The sequence below is a fragment of the Schistocerca serialis genome, chromosome 3, assembly GCF_023864345.2.
Source record: "Schistocerca serialis cubense isolate TAMUIC-IGC-003099 chromosome 3, iqSchSeri2.2, whole genome shotgun sequence".
NCBI classification, from domain to species: Eukaryota; Metazoa; Arthropoda; class Insecta; order Orthoptera; family Acrididae; genus Schistocerca; species Schistocerca serialis.
Window position 1 is genome coordinate 230,863,278 of NC_064640.1, and position 25,529 is coordinate 230,888,806.

Here is a 25,529-nt window from a genome sequence, read left to right on the forward strand (position 1 = left end):
TTCCTTCTGCCTCGGCACATGCAGGCTGGTTCCCCTTATTCTGCCTCAGTTACTCTATGTCAGCGATTGCTGCACAAACACTTTCTCCATGTAAGCATACACCATAATTACTCTGCCACACAAGCATTTGGGTTACACTCATCTGGTGTGAGACATTCCTGGGGAGGTCCACAGGGGGCTGAACTGCACAATAACCCTGAGATGAGTGTGGGGCAGTGGTGGGGTGAGTGGACTGCTGTAGCCTGTTGTGGGGTTATAAACCACTGAGGGCTACAGTGGGGCTGAAGCCTCTCCTTCATTTCTAGGTTACCAGTTCCATACAATACAATTCATTTTGGTACACACTGTGTGCAGCACTTATGGTTAGCTAACATCTCAATGACAACGTTATTAGGGTTGCGCTTAAAATCTGAGGAACACCATCAGAAAATTCAGGTACTGCATCACAACATTTCATACGCACAGTTTTGGCAACATGTTGCATGAGTTCGTCAATCATAACTGATTGTCTTTCTTGATGACTTTTATCATGCACATCTGTGCAACAAACCATAAATTTTCTGCTCCACTTCTTCACAACATCATCACTGACAATCTCATCCTTATCCCTACACACAACACAGTCAATGATGAATGTTGGTGGCCCTGACTCCTGCTTGCAGGAAACAAATGACAGAACATATCTCACAACTAGTGGGAGACACAATAACACTCTTCTTTTCAGTCTGATTGCTGCTTACACATTGTAGAATGCAACAGAGAGCTGACTAACGCAATGTGACCTTCAAAGTCTCCTTTTCCATCCCCAAAATCACCCTGAAACTAGAGTCATTTGTTTATTTTAAATAGCCAATCAGAAGTTAATTTATGAATAGTTCTCATAAATTAATAAAGTAGAAGCAGTTATCAAAATCTTAATTTGTACATGACATGCTCCCACATCAGTACTGTTTACTACTTGTGCTTACATGAGTTGAGTTTCACAAAACAAAATTAGTAGGAAAAATTCTGCTTTGCAGGAAGAAAGGCTGCTGCTTCTACATTTATAATAAATAGCTTCTATTTGTTGTTTCTGTTTGTTAAATATTTACTTTAACGCAGTAACACTCATTAAATAATTAAATCAGTCTTGTGGAAACAAAAGAAAAAATTAAAAGACTGTGCACCTAGTTCACTTCTTTCCCTGTAGCTGATTGAAATTTGCAGATTGAAATATAATGATGTGATACTCGAATATGAACAGAAATATGGAAAAGTAGTCCACAAATAAGGTACACATGATTGGCTTCCTTACTCATGAAATACCAACTAAAGACTGTAATATTTTACAGTCATACACATGTTGTGACCTCAGTGCTCTGCTGTTTATAGAATTGTTTATATCAGGCACATACATTTTCATTTCTGATAGTTGCTTATGGAGAGAATGAGATTTTCACTCTGCTGCAGAGTGTGCACTGAGATGAAACTTCCTGGCAGATTAAAACTGTGTGCCGGACCGAGACTCGAACTCGGGACCTTTGCCTTTCACAGGCATATGCTCTACCAACTGAGCTACGCCCCATCCTCACAGCTTTACTTCTGCCAGTATCTCGTCTCCTACCTTCCAAACTTTACAGAATCTCTCCTGCAAACCCTGCAGAACTAGCACTCCTGAAAGAAAGGATATTGCGGAGACATGGCTTAGCCACAGCCTGGGGGTGTTTCTAGAATGAGATTTTCACTTTGCAGTGGAGTGTGCGCTGATATGAAACTTCCTGGCAAATTAAAACTGTGTGCCGGACCGAGACTCAAACTCGGGACTTCTGCCTTTCGCTGGCAAGTGCTCTACCAACTGAACTACCCAAGCACGACTCGCGCTCTGTCCTTTCTTTCAGGAGTGCTAGTTCTGCAGGGTTCACAGAAGAGCTTCTGTAAAGTTTGCAAGGTACGAGACGAGATACTGGCAGAAGTAAAGCTGTGAGGATGGGGCGTGAGCTGTGCTTGGGTAGCTCAGTTGGTAGAGCACTTGCCCATGAAAGGCAAAGGTCCCGAGTTCGAGTCTTGGTCCGGCACACAGTTTAAATCTGCCCAGAAGTTTCAGATCCTTATGGAATTTTCTATTTATTTTTATTATTAGATATGTTACTTATTAAATTGAAGAAATTTTATGTACTGCTGCTTATTACTGTTTACCACTATTGTTGCACCATGTACAGTTTTGTTATTTTTCTGATGCAGCTTCATTTGAACTAATCATATTTCATCCTTTTCATTACCTTTTGTGTACCACTGACTACAGGTTTCAACAGAACTTAAATCCTTATTACTGTTTGTCAGTTAAAGATGTACAAATGAAGGAGGGTTATGTAAAATTGTTTCAGGTCTCACAATTCAAGGAGGTCCTCCACAGCCTCCACCTACAGAAGTAATTTCTGTGAAGCATCACAAAAAAAAGCGCCGAAGGAGAAGACATCAAGGAACTGTAAGAAATATTTTAAATCATTACAGTGGAAGTCCCTTGCATTTTAGCTTAAAGTGGCATTGAATTATAGGAGCACTCATACTACAAAAATAACATGTCCTCAGATACTGTTCAGCAAACATTGACTTTACTAGCACAACCAATACAGAAGCACATGTGAATCATCAGCAGTTGCCAACCATAAACAAAATCAAAGAAGGGGTTTTATACAGATGCACTGCAAAGAGTGCACTGTCTCAATTACTGATTGTATCACTCTCACACAACCCCCGTCCTAAAGTGCAGAGCATCAGAGATATCAGGGTACTTGAATTTGACCTTGTGGTCTGCACATGTGTGGATAGCCAGTCAAGGTAGACAATGCCTACAGTCCCATGGCACAGCTGACCAGAGATGCTGGGCTCACAGTTCCTGTCACAGGAGCACTTGAGGACATTGGGGAAGTGTTGAAAGATGTCAAAAGCACCCAGGCAGATTTATCCACTTGATGGAAACATTGGTTCTCTTTCCATGGAGAAGAATGTCCATTCTGTGTGTGTCACATTGTTAAATGGGGTACAGGCCATCATATGGAGGCTGTAGATTGCCCACATGGAGCATGAAATAATCTTCGCAGTGTGTTTACAGAGCTGTTGCATATGGTTGGATAAATTTACCTTGTCAGAAAGTGGAGCGGGTGCTAGAAATTCTGCTATGATGTGTAGTGGTTCTCTGCTGACAAGCAACCAATGTCAGTCTTCAGTACAGTACATGGACCTAACAACACCAGTGGCAATGTGTGCTTCCAGAAATCTTGTTTGCAGATCAGTGTGACTTTAAGATCTGCTGCCGCCTTTCCACCACACCATTACTTGCCGGCTGGTAGCTTGTGGTTCAATGGTGCTGAAAGCCACATGACTTCAACAGTTCCTGGAAAAGTGATGATTCATATTGATGCTCCTGGCCAGTGGTAATGGAAAAGGGCCACCTGAACTATGCCACTCAAGTTCCAGTAAATGCCCATGTCATTGTCTCCATGGAAATATTATTGATCGGGATGACCTCTGCGGACTGAGTGCAATGGTCCAGTGCCATAAATAAGTGCCTATAACCCTCATAAGGGGAAGGGGCCTGACCAAATCAATGTGGAAATACCTGAATCACTCTGTTGATGTTGGGAATTGTCCCACTTTGCTGCATTGGCACTGGGTACAAGTGCATGCCCAAGCCTGTGAGCCTTTCTTGATTGAAGGGCACACACAAAACAGTCCATCACCAGTTTCACTGTGGAGTTCATTCTAGGATATTCCAGGTTGTGGATGCAATGGAAACTTGGGTGTAATGTACAGTCATAGCCCAGTAGTAGAGGCATCACACTATATTTTAGCTGTGCTGCATGATGCTTCCAGTAGTTGTAAACACAGGCCGGATGAGTCAGTTAACATTCTCTGCAGCTGTGAGTCAGAAAGCTGGGCACTGGCAGTTTCTACACATTTCAATGTGAGGTTCAGTCCACTAATGTGTGAGAAATAGTCTGCCACAACATTGTCAGCTCTGTGGGTGTGATGGATGACCATAATAAAGTGGCATATGTACTCAATATGGTGAGGACCACTTGTCATTGACTTTCTGGAAAGCTGCTGCAATTGGTTTGTGGTGAGTGAAAATAGTGACAGGTCTGGCCTCTATAAAGGGGTGGAAATGTTTGATGCTCTCATACATTGTGAGGAGTTCCAGAAAATTTGAGTGAACTGTAGTCTCTGTCAGAAAAAAACTCAATGGCTACCAATGTCTGTTCGCTTTTTGATGGAGTGCTGTGCTGATCATGCACTGGCTGGCATCCAATGTTATGGCCAAATGTGCTTCAGGGTGGGATGTGCAAGGGCCACCACACCAGCTGGGCAGTTTTGGAGTTCCTAAAGGCAGAATTTATGTTGAAACTTCCTGGCAGATTAAAACTGTGTGCCCGACCGAGACTCGAACTCGGGACCTTTGCCTTTCGCGGGCAAGTGCTCTACCAACTGAGCTACTGAAGCACGACTCACGCCCGGTACTCACAGCTTTACTTCTGCCAGTACCTCGTCTCCTACCTTCCAAACTTTACAGAAGCTCTCCTGCGAACCTTGCAGAACTAGCACTCCTGAAAGAAAGGATATTGCGGAGACATGGCTTAGCCACAGCCTGGGGGATGTTTCTGCACTCCGCTGCAGAGTGAAAATCTCATTCTGGAAACATCCCCCAGGCTGTGGCTAAGCCATGTCTCCGCAACATCCTTTCTTTCAGGAGTGCTAGTTCTGCAAGGTTCGCAGGAGAGCTTCTGTAAAGTTTGGAAGGTAGGAGACGAGGTACTGGCAGAAGTAAAGCTGTGAGTACCGGGCGTGAGTCGTGCTTCGGTAGCTCAGTTGGTAGAGCACTTGCCCGTGAAAGGCAAAGGTCCCGAGTTCGAGTCTCGGTCGGGCACACAGTTTTAATCTGCCAGGAAGTTTCATATCAGCGCACACTCCACTGCAGAGTGAAAATCTCATTCTAGAATTTATGTTGTTTTCAACAGAAGGGGGCATTTGCCACTTCTGACATCTCCAGTTAATGTGTTGGTTAGAGGTGTCCAAATGGCAGCAGTTCAGGGAAGATGGCAATGATAAAGTTTACCATTCTGAGAAACTTCCTGAGTTCTTTGTAGTTCTGAGGTTGAGAGAACGAACGTAACATCTCCAACTTCTCCGGTAAAGGGGAGATGCCTTGGACCAACATTCTGTAGCCAAAGAAAGTTAAAACTGGTTCACTCAGCATGCAGTTTCCTTCATTCAGCATGCCTCCATGGGTACTTAGCCTGCTTTGCACTTCATTCAGATGTTTGTCACTGTCTTTGGCATTTTCTGATAATACCAAAATGTCATCAAGAGAAGCAAATCAGTGAGCTGGCCTACACCAGACAGAAAACACTGCCAAGTCTGGGCAGCATTTTTAAACCCAAACAGCCTAATCAAAAATTCAAAGTTGGGTAATCATTGCAGTCTTTGATATGTCTGGCGTTGCCATAGATACCTGATTGTAACTTTTATGAAAATCTGACTCACTGAAAACTTTTCTGCTGATCAGTGAATTTGTGAAATCCTGGATGTATGGCATGGGGTATCTGTCTGGAATGGTTCTGGCATTCAATGCCTGATAGTTGCCACAAGGATATGATGAGCCTTTTTTTTATGCATGAGGTGTAGAGTAGAGGACAATAGGTTTCAGATGGGTGCATGACACCTTTTTGTAATATCTTGTAGAAGACAGCCTTGGTCTCATGTAGATGGTCAGGCACTATTTTGTGATCACATGAAGAAACTGGCAGATTTGCCATATGTGGTGTACCATTTTGTGTCCTACCACACCCCTATCTGTCATAGGTCATAGTGGCTTGGAGGCTATAGCAGATGGTGAAGAAATAACTCCTGTCTGTTCTGCTGTGATTCATTCTGTCAAGTTTTGAGCAGCCTGAAGGTTGTACACAATTTCAAAAATAGTAGCTTCCACAACTTTGTTCTGTCGATATAATTCATTCGTTTCACAACTATTTGCTTCAGCCTTCTCCTCCAAGTTAAGGATAACTGATTCCAGGTTCTTGTGATACTGCTCCCACCAGATTCTGTCATCTGCAGGATAGGCTTGTGAGGTTGTCTTTCCTGCTGTCAATGCAGGATGTCAATTGTCCTTTGACTCTGGGAATAATCAGTCCATTGGCTGTATGAACAAGGCGGGCATTGTGCAGTGCAAGTCCACAATCAAAACGTTTTTCATAAGGATATTGGCACTTAGAATGGGTTGGTCAGTGTTGGCAAGCACAAAGGTAGGGAAACAAAATTAGATTTATATATTAATACCTTCAGCTGCTGACGGGCATTGATATATATTAAAGGGGACAGGTAAAAATATGTGCCCTGACTGGGGCTTGAACCCAGGATCTCCTGCTTATATGGCAGACGCTCTACCCATCTGAGCCACCAAGGGCACAGAGGACAGTGTGACTGCAGGGAATATTTCATGCACGCCTCCCACAAGACCCACATTCTCACCTTATGTGTCCACACACTACATTCGTAGTGTCCCTACCCAACACACTCATTACTTGTGGAAGACATTCTTACCAAGTCCCGTAAGAGTTCAGGTAATATATGTGCATCCACACAAAAGAGGTCATGACTGGTATTGCCAGGACTACACTCATGCTCATAAATTAGGGATAATTGCAGAATGTGGTGCCACACAGTGTGGCACTACACAAAACTGGTGCTAATAGCATAGGCACATAGGGAACAAACATGACACAGATCTGTATGTCCACAGTATTGGTGATAAGTTCAGAAAACCATCCCAAGACGCATGTGCTACAAAACGCCACTGTTTCCTGCGCATGTATGGGATATGATCACCATGCACTCGTACACTGGCTGCACAATGGGTTGGCATACTCTGGATCAGATGGTTGTGCAGCTGCTGGGGTATAGCCTGCCATTCTCGCACCAGTGCCTGTTGGAGCTCCTGAAGTGTCTGTACTCCTCCATGATGGGAGTTCAGAGGGGCCGTGCATTATCATCCATCGGGAGGAAGGTGGGACCTACTGCACCCCTGAAAAGGTGGACATACTGGTGCAAAATGACGTCGCGATACACCTGACCTGTTACAGTTCCTCTGTCAAAGACATGCAGGGGTGTAAGTGCACCAATCATAATCCCACCCCACACCATCAAACCACGACCTCCATACAGGTCCCTTTCAAGGGCATTAAAGGGTTGGTATCTGGTTCCTGGTTCATGCTAGATGAAAACCCAGTGAGAATCACTGTTCAGGCTATACCTGGACTTGTCCATGAACATAACCTGGGACCACTGTTCCAATGACCATATACCGTGTCCTTGACACCAGGCTTTAAGGGCTCTCTTTTGACGAGGGGTCAGTGGAATGCATCTTGCAGGTCTCCCGGTGAATAAACCATGTTCATTCGGTCATCTGTAGACTGTGTGTCTGGAGACAACTGTTCCTGTGGCTGTGTAAGGTCTCAACAAGGTTACCTGCAGTACTCCATGGCCATCTGCAGGCACTGATGGTGATATATCAATCTTCTTGTGGTGTTGTACACTGTGGGTGTCCCATACTGTAGTGTCTGGACACGTTTCCTGTCTGCTGGAATCATTGCCATAATCTTGAGATCACACTTTGTGGCACACGGAGGGCCCATGCTACTACCTGCTGTGTTTGACCAGCCTCCAGTCACCCTAGTATTCTACCCCTCATAATGTCATCAATATGTGTTCTTTGAGCCATTCTCAACACACAGTCACCAATAGCACGGCTGAAAATGTCTGCACACTTACTTGCTGCACTGTCCTCTGACATGCACCATCACACCTCTGCATATGGGGACTGCTGCCAGCACTACAGTGCGATGACCACAGGTCAGTTGCACTGCATGGGCACACCTCGAGGTGATTTAAACCCACAAACTGTCCACCAGAGCATTGTTTCACCATGTATCAGCATTATCCTTAATTTATGAGCATGAGTGTATATACTTATATGGATATGGTGTCGGAAGGTATTAATATGTAATTCTAATTTCGTTCTAGACAGCTGCATGTCATCAATGGTGTCTGTCCTTTTGGACATGTCCGAAAAACAGACACCATATCCATATAAGTATATAGTTCTGGAAATACCAGCCATGACCTTCCTCTTCTGTGTGGATGCTCACATATTGCCCAAACTCTTACGGGACTTGGTAAGAATGTCTTCCACGAGTAATGAGTGTGTTGGGTAGGGACACTTCGAATGTAGTGTGTGGACATATAAGGTGAGAATGTGGATCTCGCGGGAGATGTGCGCGAGATAGCCCCTGCACTCGCACTGTCCTGTGTGCCATCTGTGACTCAGATAGATAGAGCATCTGCCATGTAAGCAGGATATCTCATGTTCAAGTCCCGGTCAGGGCACCCATTTTCACCTGTCCCTGTTGATACATATCAATGCCCATCAGCAGCTGAAGGTATTAATATATAATTCTAGTTTCGTTCTAGATGGCTGCAGGTCATCAATGGTGTCTATTTTTTTGGACATGTCTAAAAGAACAGACACCATATCCATATAAGTACAAAGGTAGAGAGTTCATTGTCAAACACCATTGTTTTTAGTCCATATGTTTGTATGACAGTGTGACTGACTGCTTTCAAGGGAGCTGTGCCGGTGTATTTGGCATCCGGGAAGTCTCTAACAGGCACTGTGCTGACATCTGACCCAGTGTTGACTATAAACATCAGCCCTGTAGAGTGATCATAAATAAACAGTTTTCATGATGCTGCACGTCTGACAGTTGCTGAGGAAGTCAACTCGCATACTGTAGCATCATTTTTAGTTGTTCACAGCTCGCGTCTTCCAACACCGACCCGTGGAGGTAGACGCTGCTTGTACACTGCTGGGGGAAAAAATTAGTACACCTTTTTACAGGTTTCCATTTCACTTAAGATTTATTGTTGCAGCAATGCATATGGAATATGTGAAATGATTGCATTTACAGATCAATAGCAGAAGCAGTTCTTGGGCATCAGGTGTTGACCCAGGCTGAAACACCCATATTAGCGCATAGTGTAGCATTCATGGGCAGCAATGTGGGCACTGACTCTGGCATCCACTGAAGCATGTAGATAGCAAATTCTGTCCTGGGATACATTATAACACACCTGCTCAACCTCTTCCTGTAATTCTATAAGAGTTAAGGACTGAGGAGTCACATGAATCACTTCTTGTCCCATCAACACTCACCAGGTCTATGTCATAATGGCAAACGGCCATCACTTGCATGCAGGCAGAATCTGCTTTCATTGCTGAAAGCCTCAACATGCCATTACATCTTCCAAGTGATCCCCTGACAACACCAGTCAAGCTGTGCACATCGATGCTGTGGTATGAGTGGAAGATGAGCTAGATATGTGCATGCCCATAGTCTCACTGCTAATAACCAGTTCACAGCTGTTCATGTTGATATGTCTGGGATCGCAAGCCCTTAGATCTAAGCTGTGAAAGCTATATGATCTGCCATTGCTGCCCCAACAATGCTACAATCCTGGTGGGCATCTGTGCTGTGTAGATGTCAAGAACTTTGTCTACAGGTGTGAGAATGTTGCCATGACCAGTGATACCAGCATCATTGCACAAGTGATGCAGCACATCCAACGTTTGTGGCAACTCTCCAAAAGGACCATCTTGCCATGCAGAAGGCCACAATTTGACCTCTTTTAAACTCACTCAGGTGGCTGTAGGAAGCATGAGAGCATATCTGTGGCATAGGTGTCTGCGTGCTTGTCACATTTGCACCACACAAAGCCTTCTGGCTATGAGCATTCCCTATTAAAGGGGAGTCACAGATGGCGCTCTGGTAATTATTCCACTATGCTATCTGTTGGTGGATGATGCTGAAACCATTGTCAGTGGCATATGCTGTCAAGAGAATAAAATCAACATCATCTTTCCAGGTGTACTATTTTTTTCCCCTTGGCAGCATAGTTGCCATGATCTGTTGTTTCTAAAATAGATCTTGAAAGTCATTTGGAGGAGAACATGTAACTTTACAGTTCATAGCTTGAAAACCAAAAAGCCTGTGGAATCAGCAAAATCCTGTTGGGTTGGTTTCATGACATCCTAGTTGTGGTGGGTGGTCAGTTTGTATGGTCAAGCCATCTGCAATTGTGTTTCACAGTTCCAATATCTGAGTTGTTTAGTCAGCTTCTTCATGGCAGCATAGAGAGATCAGAAATCCTCAGTGAAGCTTGGTGGTTGATGGTCAGTTGTAACTGTGCTTCTTGGCAGCTCCATGTCAGCTGCGTCTGGCAACACTCAGTGCTCTACATGGTTGTAACAGCATTTGAGTCCATCAGGCCATGTGCTCTATCAGCCACTTGCAGAAACTTACATAATGGCTGACTTTCATGTGCAGTTAAGGTTGAATGCACATGCAGAGGCCGTGCGGTTAAAGGCGCTGCAATCTGGAACCGCAAGACCGCTACGGTCGCAGGTTCGAATCCTGCTTCGGGCATGGATGTTTGTGATGTCCTTAGGTTAGTTAGGTTTAACTAGTTCTAAGTTCTAGGGGACTAATGACCTCAGCAGTTGAGTCCCATAGTGCTCAGAGCCATTTGAACCATTGCACATGCAGAAGTAAATATTGCTGCTAAATGTGTAACAGCAGAACATCCAAAAGAATGCTGTAATCAATGATAGCACATAAGTGTCACCAAAAGCAACCAGTTAATGCACTGCTAGTGGTAAAGAAGCTGTGTTAGTCACTGACCTGATGGCTTCTTGCAGAAAGAGGTCAACACAACTTTGAGGGTGCTGTAGTCTTGCAGTGGGGGAGGGAGAGGACAGCAGGTATGTTAAACAATGTGTAAAATAATGTCCAACACCACCATAGAAGCACATTGATCAAAGCTGTAGATCAACAACATAAATTATTCAAATTCATCATATATTTGGTGTTGTATAAAAATATTCTCCACAATAGCAAACCAAATATTTGGCTGTTTGAATATGAATAGTGGTACCTGGATTTGTAATTGCCACATTGGTAGGCCGGTAGAGCTGTTGAGTGGAAAGTTTATAGCTCATGTGATTGGTACCAGCACACATGATTGAACTGGGAGTATGTTCACCTTTGGTTTGATGTCACACTATCCTGCTGTCTTTTTGTGCAAAACAACAACCTATGGCAGTGGCACCAAATCTGATGGCACAACTGGCATGAGTGATCCCATGATATGACAACTGATATCAGCATGAGGTGCATAATTCCATGGCAGCAGTGACATAGAAGGGTGTTGTAGAATGTCAGTCTCATTCTTGATGCCATGGATTGCACTGTCAGTAGTGCACAATGGGTTATGCATGGGTGACATGACAATATGTAACAAAGTGACCTATGGATTAATGAACTGTTGACTACCACATCACTTTAGTTCCAGGGTCACTGCTTATGAAGGACAACATAAACAACATGTACATGGATACTGTACACAAAAAATTGACTTTATTAGTGCAATTAATACAAAGCACATGTGAATCATCAGCAAAGACCACAGAAAATGAAATCAAAGAATGTAATTTTATAAAGATATGAGGGTTGTAGCGTTAATAGTGGCAACTATTTATTTACAGTTCGTACAAAATAGATATGTGTTTCAAAGTTTTACTGACCTTCAAAGTAGTCATCAACATTGTGTATAACCCATTGCCAGTGATGTGGAAGTCATAGGATACTCTTAGCAGTGCCAGTTGTGTTGATACCTCGAGCGCGTGGTCTATTGCCTGACGAATTTGTAGCAGTTCTGAAGCGAATGTCATGAAGCGCTTCCTTCAGTTTAGAAATCGAGTTGAACTCACAAGAGCTTCAGTCAGGACAGTGCAGTAGGTGGTATAGCACTCAGCAGCCTCATCAGTCAAACAAATCAGTAACAGCTTGCACTGTATGTGCTAGAGCATTGTCCTGGAAAATGATAGTCATGTCCTGCAGAAAGTGTCATCATTTCTGTCTCTAAGCTGGTTGTAGGTTGTGTTCCAAAAATGAACAGCATAGAGACAGAAGTGATGATAGTTTTTGCAGGACCTGACTGTCATTTTGCAGGACAGTGCTCAAGCACATACAGTGCAAGCTGTTACTGAAGTGTTTGACTGATGGGGCTGCACTCCCCTAACATAAGCCCTAATACGTTCAACTTCATTTCTAAACTGAAGGAAACACTTCATGGCATTCACTTCAGAACTGCTACAAATTTGTCAGACAATAGACCGCGCTGCTGGAACTCTCAACACAACTGGCACTGCTAAGAGTATCATATGACTTACACATCACTGTTGACAGGCCATACACAATGCTGGTGACTACTCTGAAGGTCAGTAAAACTTGAAACATGTTCTGCCTTGTACAAGCTGTAAATAAATAGTTGCCACTATTAAAGTTCCAACTCTCGTATGCTGCAAACAGTGCACTGTTGATTATCAGTTGTGTTACTCCCACAGAATAAATTTTCTCATAAAATTTTATTACTGTCCCATACAAATTTTACACAATAAAGAAATAAAAACATATTTTTACTAAAGAACATGGAATGAGGGCTAATAGTGGCGAAGGAAAAGTTGCAAATAAATTATTTTACTTTCATTCAAAAATGCTTCTTAAACTGAAAACAAGTCTCTACTTCTGTGTAGCCTTCTTCTGTTGCATAAAAGTAGTGTTGTAAGCAGTGCACCTCACTTCTACTGTTGAGGTTCCTGTTATAGGCAGACTAAACTTGAAAGCTGATGTGGTGAGCAAATATTTAAAAAAAATGTCTACATCTTGGACCAAGTCCAAGATACTCTTGTCACAATCTACATGTATTGCCACACTCTGAAAACCACATGAAATGCAATGCAGAAGGTGCTTGTCATTGTACTAGTTACCAGGGCTTCTTCCCATTCCATTCATATATGGAACCAAAATGAATTCCCCTGTGTATGCTGTAATTAATCTGGTCTTGTCCTTACAAACCCATGGGAGTGATGCAGAGATGTTGTAGTTCATTCCTAGAGTCATCATGTAAAGCTAGTTCTAGAAACTTTGTAAGTAGACTTTCTTGGGATACTTTGCTTCTGTCTTCAGGCATATGCCAATTCAGTATCTTCAGCGTATCTGTGACACTCTCCCATGGATCAGACTAACCTATACCCTGTGTGCTGCCCTTTTTTGTATTCATTTGATATCTCCTGTTAGTCCTACTTGGTTTGAGTCCCATACACTTCAGCAGTATTCTAAGATAGGTCACGCAAGGGACTTCCAAGCAATTTCTTTTGTAGACTGATTGTATCTCCCTACTCTTCTATCGATAAACCAAAATTTTCCACCTGCTTTATCTACGACTGAGCCTATGTTGTCATTCCACTGCATATCCCCACAAAGTGTTACACCCAGGTATTTGCATGAGTTGGCTACTGTAGCAATAGAATACTATGTTTCCAGTTACAAAACTGCTTATTACTGCTTTGATCATAAAATATGAGAGAAACATGAGACTCAGAAGGTTAAACACTATAAACAAGCATTTTCTGGAATGAAAGCTTAGCAAAATATGTGTTTTGAAAGCATATCAGTTTCATTCCTTCCCATATCATCATTTTATTCAGTGCAGACTATTCATATGCTGCATTAATGGCAGAAAGCAACTCTACCCTGACACAGTTGATGTTTCATAAATGTCATTACTTCTACATGTAAGCACTACGAAAAATTAATAGTGTGTAGTGAGATTAGCAAGTACCTATAACAAGTCATGTGGTTCATTGCCCATTAATGGAGTGAATGGTTATTGAGGGATCATCTGTTTGCTACAATGTATTTGTCCCTTCCCCCCTCCCCTGTACCATGGACCTTGTGATGGTGGGGTGGGTTTTGTGCCTCAACAATACGGACAACCATACCATAGGTGCAACCACAGTGGAGGGGATATCTGTTGAGAAGCCAGACAAATGTGTGGTTCCTGAAGAGGGCAGCAGCCTTCTCAGTAGTTGCAGGGGAAACAGTCTAGTTGATTGACTGATCTGCCCTTGTAACAGCACAGTCTGGATGATTCGACATGCTAATAACTGAAAGCAAGAAGAAACTACTACCGTAATTTTCCACTATATGGTTAGATGTTGATTGCCTCCTCTTGGGTAAAATATTCCAGATGTAAAATAGTCCTTTATATGGATCTCTTGGTGGGGACAACTCAGGAGTATGTTATCAGGAGAAACAAACCAGATATTTTATGGGTTGGAGCATGGAATTTTAGATCCCATAATTTGGCAGATAGGTTAGAAAATTTAAAAATGGAAATGAACAGGCTGAAGTTACAACAATACTATGAAAAGGACAGAGTGCTACTCACAGAGGAGACACTGAATCACAGACAGGCATAACAAAAAGGCTGCCAGATATTTTAGCTCTTGGCCAAAAGGCCTTTTTCTGCAGCAAAAAACACAAATTCTCTCAAGCACAACTTACATGCACATGACCACTGTCTCTGGCTACTGTAGCTGGACTGTGCCTTAACTATGCTTGATGGGAGCGGCAATCGAGTGGTGGGGGTAAGGAGAAGGCATGGGCAGGTGATGGGGAAATTGCAGGGTGGGGAGGGCGAAGGCATAGTGCTGTTTGTGGGAGTACTCAGAGATGCAGTGGTGACAGGATAGGGGCTGCTAGGTTGCAGTCTTGAGGGGGGTGGGGGGAATGGGAGAGAGGAGGCAGGTGGAGAAATCGGGAACAGAAAAAGAACTAGTGGTTGTATTGGTGGAACAGTAGGCTGTGTTGTGCTGGAGTGGGAGCAGAGAAGGGGATAGACAAGTGGAAGACAGGGACTAGCGAAGGTTGAAGCCAAGGGGTTAAGGGAACGTAGGATATACCACCTGTGCTTGTGTTGGTAGGAAGGATCCTGAACATGCAAGTTGTGAATCAGTCATTGAAGTAAAGCACATTATGTTGGGCAGCATCTTCAGCAACTGGATAGTCCAGGTATCACTCAGTCACAGTTTGTTGGTGACCATTCATGCAGACAGCCAGCTTGTTAGTGATCATTCCTACATAGAATGCAATACAGTGGTTGGAGCTTACTTTGTAGATCACACAACTGCTTTCAAAAGTAGTCCTGCCTTTGATGGGACAGGAGATGCCAGTGATTGGACTGGAGTACGTGGTAGTGGGAGGATGTATGGAACAGGTCTTGCACCTAGGTCTATTGCAGAGATATGAGCCACAAAACAAGAGGATTGTGAGCAGGGGTGGAGTAGGAATGTACAGAATATTCTGCAGCTTTATTGGGCAGTGGAATGCCACTGTGGGAGGTTTGCAAAGGACAGAAGGTAGGACATTCTTCATTTCAGAGCATAAAAAGAGGTAGTCAGAACTCTGTTGGAGAATGTGATTCAGTAGCTTCAGTCCTGAGCAGTACTAAGTTACAATGGGAGTGCTCCGTTGTGGCCAGATCATGGGTATGTGAGAGGTGGTAGTTGGCTGGAGAGACAAGGCAAAGGAGAACTGTTTCTGTACAAGTTTGGGTGGTTAATTTTGGTCTGTGGAGGTCTCAGGGAGACCCTTGGTATAAACTCTAAGGGGAGGGGGGGAAATTGCGTACCATGGAGGATTTATCCTTATGGGATGGAAATTGATAGATGTGGTGTACATGTACAGACAAACAAATGACTACAATTTCAGACAAACTGGCTGATTTATTCAAGAGAAAAGAGCACCACAAATTGAGCAAGTCAGTAGCCCATTGGTCCACTTCTGGCCCTCATGCAAGCCGTTATTCATCTTGAAACTGATTAATAGAGTTGTTGGGTGTCCTCCTGAGGGATATTGTGCCAAATTCTGTCCAGTTGGTGTTTAGGTTGTCAAATCCAGCAACCTCACTGGCCTAAATAGAATTTGGCAAGCACAAAGGCAAGCAGCAGGAGCGCATTATCTTGCTGAAATGTAAGCCCAGGAAAGCTTGCTATGAAGGGCAACAAAAACACAAACACTTGGTGCCTTGATATCAAACTGTCCCCTGTTTACTATCCTTGCCAGCTGTGCAGTGAAACTGTGCTGCAGCATCACACATTCAATGAGATGTAGAATATTGTCATCATGCCGCTGTGCTGTAAGGGTGCCATGGGTGACAACCAAAGGAATCCTGCTATGAAGTGGAATGGCCCCCCAGACCATCACTCCTAACTGTTGTGCCGTACATCCCACCACTGTTTGGGATGTTTCCAGACACATCTTGGCTGGTCATTCGGCTCAGCTCAAAGCAAGCCTCATCACTGAATTCAATTTTACTCCAGTCAATGAGATACCAGGCCATACACCACTGCAAACAGGCACTTTGGTGTATAGAAGTCAGTGGTAGTCAGTGCAAGGGGCACTGGGAGCTCCCCCCCCCCCTCCCTTTCTGTGAGCTGCCTATTAATAGTACTACTGGTTGCTGAAGCACCAGCTGAATGTCTGATGATAATGATGAATCTGGGGCTCTGAATGCCCCCATAACAACTACTCAGTCCTCACATTCTATTGTCTCCCTTCATCGACTGCTACCTTCTTGAAGCTATGTTCAGTGGCATCACTCCTATTCAAATGTTGAATAATTCAATGAGTACTCGAACCAGCTTCTCGAAGCCCAACTACACATCCTCTTGCAATGCTGACAACTGTGTATATTCTTCATGCTCCTGTCCGTGAGGTATAATTGCTATCCAACTGAGTACATGGACTGAAATTCACAAACACTTGGTGCCTTGATATCAAACTGTCCCCTGTTTACTATCCTTGCCAGCTGTGCAGTGAAACTGTGCTGCAACATCACACATTCATCCAACAGCCACCAATTTGCAATTTCGCATTTTCCTTGTGTGAACATAACTTTGTGCCCTATCTCCATAACTTCTTTGAGGTGCATATTCTTTTTTTATTTTATTTATATATTTATTTATTGTCTTATAGCATATTTGCAGAGAGACTGTTCATTACTGTAGATGTGATGACCATGGGTGGCTAGGTTGTATGGAAGGGACTTCTCAGCACGGAAGATGGCAGCTGTCAAAGTGGACATATTTCTGGTGTTTGGTAGCTTTGATTTGGACAGAGGTACTGATGTAACCATCCTTGAAGTGCAGGTCATCATCAAGGAAGCTGGCTTGTTGGGTTCACGAGTACCACGTGAAGTAAGTGGTGGAGATGGTGTTGAGGTTATGGAGCAATGTGGACAGGGTTTTCTCACCCTCAGTCCAGATCATGAAGGTGTCATCAGTGAACCTGAACCACATGAGGGGCTTGGGATTTTTGGGTGGCTAGGAAGAATTAGGTACCCATTGCTGTACAATGTATTTGTTTGTTAGTGATATCTTCGAAGAAGTAACTGTGGGTGAGGACATAGTTGGTCATGCTTACCAGGAAGGAGGTCATAGGTCTGGAGTCAGTTTGGCACTGGAAAGTGTAGTGTTCAATAGCAGCAAGTCCATGGGCATTTGGGATGTCAGTGTAGAGGGAGCTGGCACCAACAGTGATCAGCAGGGCCAATGTCCATTCCTTGCTACTATTGAACCCTACCTTTCTCAATGCTCATATGTCTCAAAACCTGCAATGTCCTTCCTCGTCAGCAAGACCAACTATATTCTCATCCACAATTATTCTCCTTTGAATGCAACATCCACAAACAAATCCATTTTAGAGTGATGGCCATCTGCACGGCACTATCATATGCCACTCTATTCTGGGAGATCTAGATGAATCCTTCCTAACCACCCAGAATCCCAAAACCCTCACCTCATTCAGATTCATTGATGATATCTTCATAACTGGGAGTGAGGATGGGGACAGCCTGTCTACATTCCTCCAGAACCTCAACACCTTCTCCACCTCTCACTTCCCCTGGTCCTTCTCAACCCAACAAGCCACCTTCCTTGATGCTAACCTCCACCTCAAGGATGGCTACATTAGTACCTCTGTCCAAATCAAACTTGTCAACCACCAGCAATACCTCTGCAATGACAGCTGTCATCCTCTCCACACCAAGAAGTCCGTACCACACAGCCTAGCCACCTGTGGTCATCCCATCTGCAGACATAAGCAGTCCCTCTCCTAATGTACCATGGGTCTCATGGAGGCCCCCACAGACTGATTTTTTTTTAACCACCCAAACTTGTACAGAAACTGATCTCCTGTGCCTTGTCTCTCCCGTAATCTACCACCTCCCACATACTCACTGCCCAGCCACAAAGGAGTACTCCCCTCATGGCTTATTACCACTCAGGACTGGAATAACTGAATTGCACACTTCACCAGGAACTCAATTACTTCTTGCCATGCACTGAAATGAGGAATATCCTACCCAGTATCCTTCCCAATACTTCCACGGTGGTATTGTTCCACCAACCAAACCTACGCAATATCCTTGTCCATCCCCGCTCCACCCCTGTCCCCAACCTCTTGTCTCAGTATTCATGTACTTGCACTAGACCTAGAAGCAGTACTTGTCCCATTCATCCTCCCACACCACTTACTCCACTTGCAGGCAGGCATCTCCTATCCCATCAACGGCTTGGCTACCTGTGAAAGCCATTATGTGATCTATAGATTAAGCTCCAACCACTATGCTGCTTTCTATATGGGCATGACAACTAACAAGCTGTCTCTCTGCATGAATGGCCACCAACAAACAGTGGCCAAGAGACACCTGGATCACACAGTTGCTGAACGTGCTGCCCAACACAACTTGCTTCTCTTCAATGACTGTTTGACAGTGTGTGACATTAGAGTCCTTCTTACCAATACCAGCACAAGTGGGAAATCTGCTTGCAGTATATCCTATGTTCCCCTAACCTCCATGGCTTCAGACTTTCCTAGTCCCTGTCCTCTATTTACCTGTCCCCTTCCCTGCTCCTACTCCAGCACAACACAGCCTTCTATTCCACCAGTGCACTCACTAGTCCTTTTCCCCTTCTCTATTTCTCTTTATTCACATCTGTATGCCCCCACCCTCAAACCTACCCTATCCTGACCATGTCCCTGCAGGGTCCCACATACAGAACTAAGCCTTCTTTTATGCCACTCTGCTGTACCTCATCCCTGCCCCATGGCTCCTCCTTACCCCACCACCAGATTGCTGCTCCCATTGGGTACAGTTATGACTCAGTCCAGCAACAGTGGCCAGACACAGTGGTCATGTGACTGTGAGTGAGTTGTGCTTATGTGAATATGTCTGCATTCTACTATAAAAGAAGGCCTTTTTCTGAAAGCTAAAATGTATAGCAGTCTTTTCATTGTGGCTGTCTGTGAATCAGTGTCTCTTCTACATGGTGAATAGCAATCCATCCTTTTCATTATGCTGTTGTTTTTCCATCCTGAATTTTCCATTAATTGATAGGTTTTGAATTGGATATAGTGGGAATTAGGGAAGTATAATGACAAGAGGAACAGGCCTTCTGGTTAGGTCAGTACAGGATTATATATACAAAATCAAGCAGGAGTAATCAAGGAGTATATCTAATAATGAATAATAAAATAGGAATGCAGCTAAGCTACTGTGAACAGCTTAGTGAATGCATTTTCAAAGCCAACACTTACTGCAGTAGCACAAGTTTATATGCCAACTAGCTGTGTAAATGATGAAGAAATTGAAGAAAAGTATAATGAGATAAAATAAATTATTCATGTGATTAAGAGAGATGAAAGCTTAATTATGTTGGGGACTGGAATTCAATAGTGGGAAAAGCAGGATGGGAAAAATGTTGGGTGGATATGGATTGGGGGAAAGGAATGAAAGAGGAAGCCACTTGTTAAAATTTTGCACAGATTTTAGTTTAATCATCACAAACACTTGCTTCAAGAATCATGAAAGTTGGTTGTCTATGTGGAATGTGGAAGAGACCTGCAGAGACCAGAAGGTTACTGATTTATTGATGAGACTTAGAGTTTGGAACCAGATTTCAATCTGCTGTATTAGCTTTAACCAGCAGAACTTTTGTCCTTCAATGTCAAGGATCCATTGTATGCAACTATGTTATTTCTTTCTTGTCCTGCTGCTATTGCTCCTGCTCTGGTGGTGGTAGCTCAACATGTGCATTTCACTTTCTTGGAAACTTTGTAGCTTAAATAAGTATGCAATGCAAACTAAAATTATTTACTATCAATGGATATAAAAATCATTACTACAGCCTTAAAGAACTAAGTGAAAGGTGCTAAAACATTGCAAACGAATACAGTTGGAAAGTAGCTTTGTAACAGAGAGCTTAATTTCATATTTCATAATTCTACAGTGAATATTACAATGTGATATCTTACCATTGATTCAGTTTTGTTGTTTTAGTCAAAACAGGGTTTCTAAATCATAATGTTTAATTTACAAAACTTTTTAGTAAATGTAAACATAAAAAGACAGCTGTTTTAACCAAAGGCATTCTGAGATACGTTTTCTCTTATTCCGAGTGGCCTGCATGCCATTTTTTCATCTTGCAGCACTTCTTGTCTGCCATTTTCTACAACAGAAGAAACCCCTGACTGCTGCTGCAACACTAAGGTACTCAGTCCTCTTTATAAAAGGTTCTGTCATTCTTGGCATATTTTTATAAGTACAACCATTCTATTTCTTGTTATTCATTTGGAGTCTTCTTTTTGCAACTTTATTTATTTTATCATGTGGTTTTGCCAGAAGGCAATTCCTATAAAGTCATTTCTCTTTTATTCCACAAGAAAGTGAATTGAAGTTAATACATGTAATTACAGAATTTGTGAGTATCAGTAATTATTCTCTTTTTACTATATTCTGTCCTTTTCAATATTTTTATCTGCCTGTGAACAAGGTAATGCCAAAGATCACTGCCTCTGTTTCTCAGCCATTATTGCACAGAATTTTGCAAACTCTTTGCATCTTCAAGGTAATGCTTCACTTAGTAGCCTGAACAGTTAGTAATTTAATGACATTAGAAGTGGATTGTAAGGTGGATGAGGTAAGATTTCCCTTCCAAATTTCAGTGTCTCAGCAATGGTTTGTGCATTGTTTTGCATTAATATGCTCATGGGATGGAGCTTTTAATAGGCCAGCTCAATGAAGACAAGCTTAAATTTGTATATGGACTGCTTATGTATTGCACCGGATTGACTGTTTTTCTTTTCTCCATAAAATCCACCAGGAATGCACCATTCTCATCCTAAAGACACTTTCCATGTCCTATCCTGTGGTGTGCACATTTTAAAATGTTTTTCTTGTTCTCTTGCATCATGTAATGCCATTTCATTGACTGCTCTTTCCATTCACATAGAAGGATGTGAACAGTCATCTCATTCTCCTCCCCATTCCAACATGAAGTTTATTAAGCACTTCCCAACTTTTGCAATGAAATCTGTCTCTTGGCACTCAACTGGCTAATCATACTGAGTTAAGATTGCAAATAAAGTATGGTTTATGTAATTGGCAGTTGGATGGAACTTCACACAGTCATTTGGATTGTGTATGTGTTTCATACAAATATTGTTGTACTGCAATGTCTGTAACTTGTTATGTTAACAGAAATTATGATTTCACTCTAAGTGACTTTTGATAATGATATTTGATATACTAACTTTGGTAATGTCTTAGAAAATGGCTTTTAGTGGTTAATGTTGGATAAATTGTCCTGGCTTTCAAAGTTTGCTGTTGGATAAATGGTCCATATCAACTGTCAATCTCAAAGACATGATGTATCTGGATTACAGGATATATCCAGTTAACAAACCTGAAAATAACTGTCTCACTTACGTGCTGCATTCCATAGAGACCATCATCAAGGAGGGCCCTCCACAATGTTGAATAAATTAAAAGTATAAGAACAAAAAACTGTTATTAATTACATATGTACACAACACTAAAAACTACCCTTTGTTAGATTTTCTCATCATATTTTGCTAGTAAAGAATATTCTGCCTATGCTTCATTTAGTAATGAATAGAATAAAGAATCATTTTTAGCTTTTGGTCATTTAAGTAGGAAATAGGCTTTGCCATTGATACAGATATACATTTCATTAGAGTACAGTAGATTACAATGAATTTTCATAGAAAAAACTTCATCACTATGCACATCAAATAACTAAGTAATGTTGTAGGCTGCAATTTGTTGTCTGACTGCCAGCTGCACTATTTTATTTTGAAACTTTTTAGTGATATAGACTGGAATGAGTGTACTAACTTACCATTGAGTCTGAGTAGTTTCACTTTCTGAGAATTTATGTTATTAGTAATCTGTGTCATTGTACATTCAAATTAGCCTTTTTTCCGTTGTTGTTATGATGAACCTCTTCCCTCATTACAAGTTAAGAAATATTATTTTTAATACAGTGTAACAAAACATAAATTTTTAAATTCACAATTGTAAGTACTTTGGTCCTCATAATAAAATATATGACACTACCCCCTTGATCAATCATACAAATTACATGACCATTTTATTTGTTATTTTTATTTATTCTGGTGGTGCCATCTAGGCCCACATTAAGTCTTATTACATCTTGCAGTGAACTTTGCTTTCTTTATCACCCAGATATACTTGAGTCTTTGCGAGTGGGCTTGCTTATTCTCCTCCATGCAAGGAGCAGTGTTTCTTCTTTCTGGCTGCTTATATTAGTGTAACCTGTTTATCATCATCTTCTTGTGGAGGAAATCCCTGTTACAAGAATTTTTAGGTTTGATTTGTAGGAGTCAAAGGTCTTCATTAGTATATCTAAACTTGGGAATTGTGGTTTGGGGTTTGAATAAATAATTGGAAGATCTCCTTGTTAAACTCTTTCGTGGCCATTTATTTGAGGTGACCATAAAATAATACATCTTTTGCAAGTCTGTAATTTTTTTTCTATTCTTCCATAAATTTCCTTATTGTATCTTTTTTGGTGAACACCATTCTTATAATTAGATCCCATGATTTCTCTAATTATTCTATGCTCTTTTCTCTATAGTCCTTCAAGGAGGCTTTCATTTGCATTTAGAGATACAGTTTCAGTTGCATACATGACTACTGGCTTCGGAACTGTTTCATAGTGATGTATCTTAGTGTTATATTAATGGCTCTTTTTTTTTTTTATTAATGACTTCTCCTGGCTACTTAAACATTTTTAGTCTGTTGGTGTCTCCATATTTCATCTGGGGTTTTAGGAGTTACATCTTCTGTGTTAGTAATTATTTCTGGTGTTTTTTCAAATTATATTTGCGGATCAGTTTGTTTGTTGGTTTGCTTTTACATTTCGATCTGAACCCTAGTGTGTCTACATAATTTGACAAAACAGCTATATTATCAGCAAAAGCTAGATAGACCACCATGATTCCCTACAATTTAGTTCTCATTCTGATCAGGCTGTAGTCGGTTTTTATTAATCTTGCTCACTGGATCCTGATGATATTTTTCTTTTTTTCAAGAACACAGTTGAAGACCATCAATGACATCTCATCATGTTGTCTGGCTCCTGTTTTGATCTCAAATGAATCTGAGAAGCATCCTAGGAACTTTATTATGGAGTTTGTATCTGTCAGAGTGGCTGTAATTAATGCCAGCACTTTAAAGTCAATCTCAAATTAACAGGACTTTATGGTCTATTGAAATGTGGGATTTCCTTATGTCCATAAAAAAATATTGCTTAGGACATAGAGTACAATATCTAATAATCCTTTTGAGGTTACAGATCTGTTCAGCTGTTGGATGACCTTTCCTGAAACCCCTTTTTGATGCTCAACTTCTTTTAAAAACTGTTTTTTTTTTTCATGTTGGTAATGTGATGGAATGTCCCTACGGTGACTGGAATATCCCAAAGTATGTCACACAGTGATAGTAATTATTGACTATCTCTCTTTGTTTCTGCACTAGATAGCCAACATGCACATCTGAAGGTTTTAGTGATTCAGTTTCTATGGCCCTTCACACTTCAAACAGAAGATGATGTGTTTTGTCTTGTTACATAGAATTTTATTAGCAGTATGCCAGCTGAAAGAAGAATCAAGATACTCATTGTTTTCTGATACAGAGCAGATGTGTTCTAATTTTAATTTCAACTAAGACATGTTCAGTTTTGACTGAAAGATATCATTTTCTGATGTTAAAATGAGAAGTAATTACAGTCAAGTGTGATTATGTATTCCATAAAAATCCAGTTTCCCAAATAAAATATCACTAGGATTTCACTCAATTGCTTTTCAATGGTCACAGAAAACAAGTGATACCACATTTCTGTATTAAAAAAGATATTAATATTTTCCATTAATTTCCAAAAGAACTGCAGTTGTATTTCTTCCTTCTGAAAATCAGGTTCTTTGTTATAAAGAAGGTCGCTTTCCCAAGGTTACTATGACAATGAGTGTATATTATGGCCTCAACTACCTTACAAAGTATTAAAATTACTAATAATGATCTGTAACTAATCTGTGGCAGCTGTTTACCACCCTTTTTAATGCTGGAAACTCTTTTAATATTGTTTGTTAACCAGAGGAAAACTGGAACTTTAAACATTTATTAAAATAAAAGTTAGATGTGTGCTGTGTTTTAAGTAACATAACTGGATAGGCAGAAGCATTCCATACATTCATAATTAGCAAATATGGACACTGTTTTTGCAGTCTCAGTTGATGTGATAGTACAAAAACAGATACGATCAAATTACAGTGCAGCATCGGACAGATCCTTAGAAGAAAAGCTGCTACACAGGAAGAAACTCTTGCTATTCATCTACAATATATTGTACACTATTCATTTGCTATATACCCATCATATTTCACTTCACATTGATGTATGATTACTTACAGTTGTTGAAATAAGACACCAACTGAAAAGGCTTGCAACATGCATGAGCCACACAAATAAATAAATAGATTTACTAAAAGAATGAAGTATCATTATCCTTTAATGCTAACAGGTGTTGGAGAACCAGAATCCTCATATCTTTATTGTACATAGAATGAATGGCTCATCTGATTCCCCTTCAACTTATTTGTGAACTTCTGTAGATTCACAATTTTTTATCTTCTCTCTTTGGGCAGCTTACTGAAGATTTTTATAATAAAATGCCAAGATTACAGTTCAGATCATAAACAAGGATACACATGATAACTAATTTTGTCTTGTTATTACTTAAGTGATCCACTGTTCATTTAAAACTTCACTTTGCTATCAATAGTAAATACTGTTAAAGTATAAATGCACTGGTATTCAAAGGTTGGTTTTTCTGCTTGTTTCTAAAAATGTTTTGAAAACATGGCTATACATTTTTAATTCAATTTATTCTAAATTAAAACTGCTTTATGTAAAAAGTGTAATGATTTTAATAAATAATGGTTTCCAATTAATGAGGCTGCAGCAATACAGTTGAATATGCAAAAGAGTAAATTAATAATAATGTCAGTGTACAGATCACCATGTGGTGATCCTGAAATTCTTAGAAATAAGTTAGAGGCATTGCTCAAAATATTACATCATAAAAAATCAACAATAATTATAAGTGGAGATTTTAATGTCAACTTATTGACTGAAGGTGCATCCAGAGATCAGTT

The 25,529-nt window shown here is 41.3% G+C and overlaps 1 protein-coding gene and 2 non-coding genes across 4 annotated transcripts in view; 2 read left to right on the plus strand and 1 right to left on the minus strand.

The window, feature by feature from the left end:
- Window positions 1-25,529, plus strand: part of LOC126469967 (uncharacterized) — a 552,724-nt gene that overhangs the window by 509,634 nt on the left and 17,561 nt on the right. For both annotated transcript variants that reach the window (XM_050097392.1, XM_050097391.1), the window contains exon 7: window positions 2,364-2,464. In XM_050097392.1, coding sequence (XP_049953349.1) covers window positions 2,364-2,464 — 101 coding nt within the window. The remainder of the gene's footprint in view (window positions 1-2,363; window positions 2,465-25,529) is intronic.
- Trnas-uga (transfer RNA serine (anticodon UGA)) lies at window positions 4,830-4,904 on the plus strand. The gene has a single exon. It is a non-coding gene; the product is annotated as a tRNA-Ser (tRNA).
- Window positions 6,366-6,440, minus strand: Trnai-uau (transfer RNA isoleucine (anticodon UAU)). The gene has a single exon. It is a non-coding gene; the product is annotated as a tRNA-Ile (tRNA).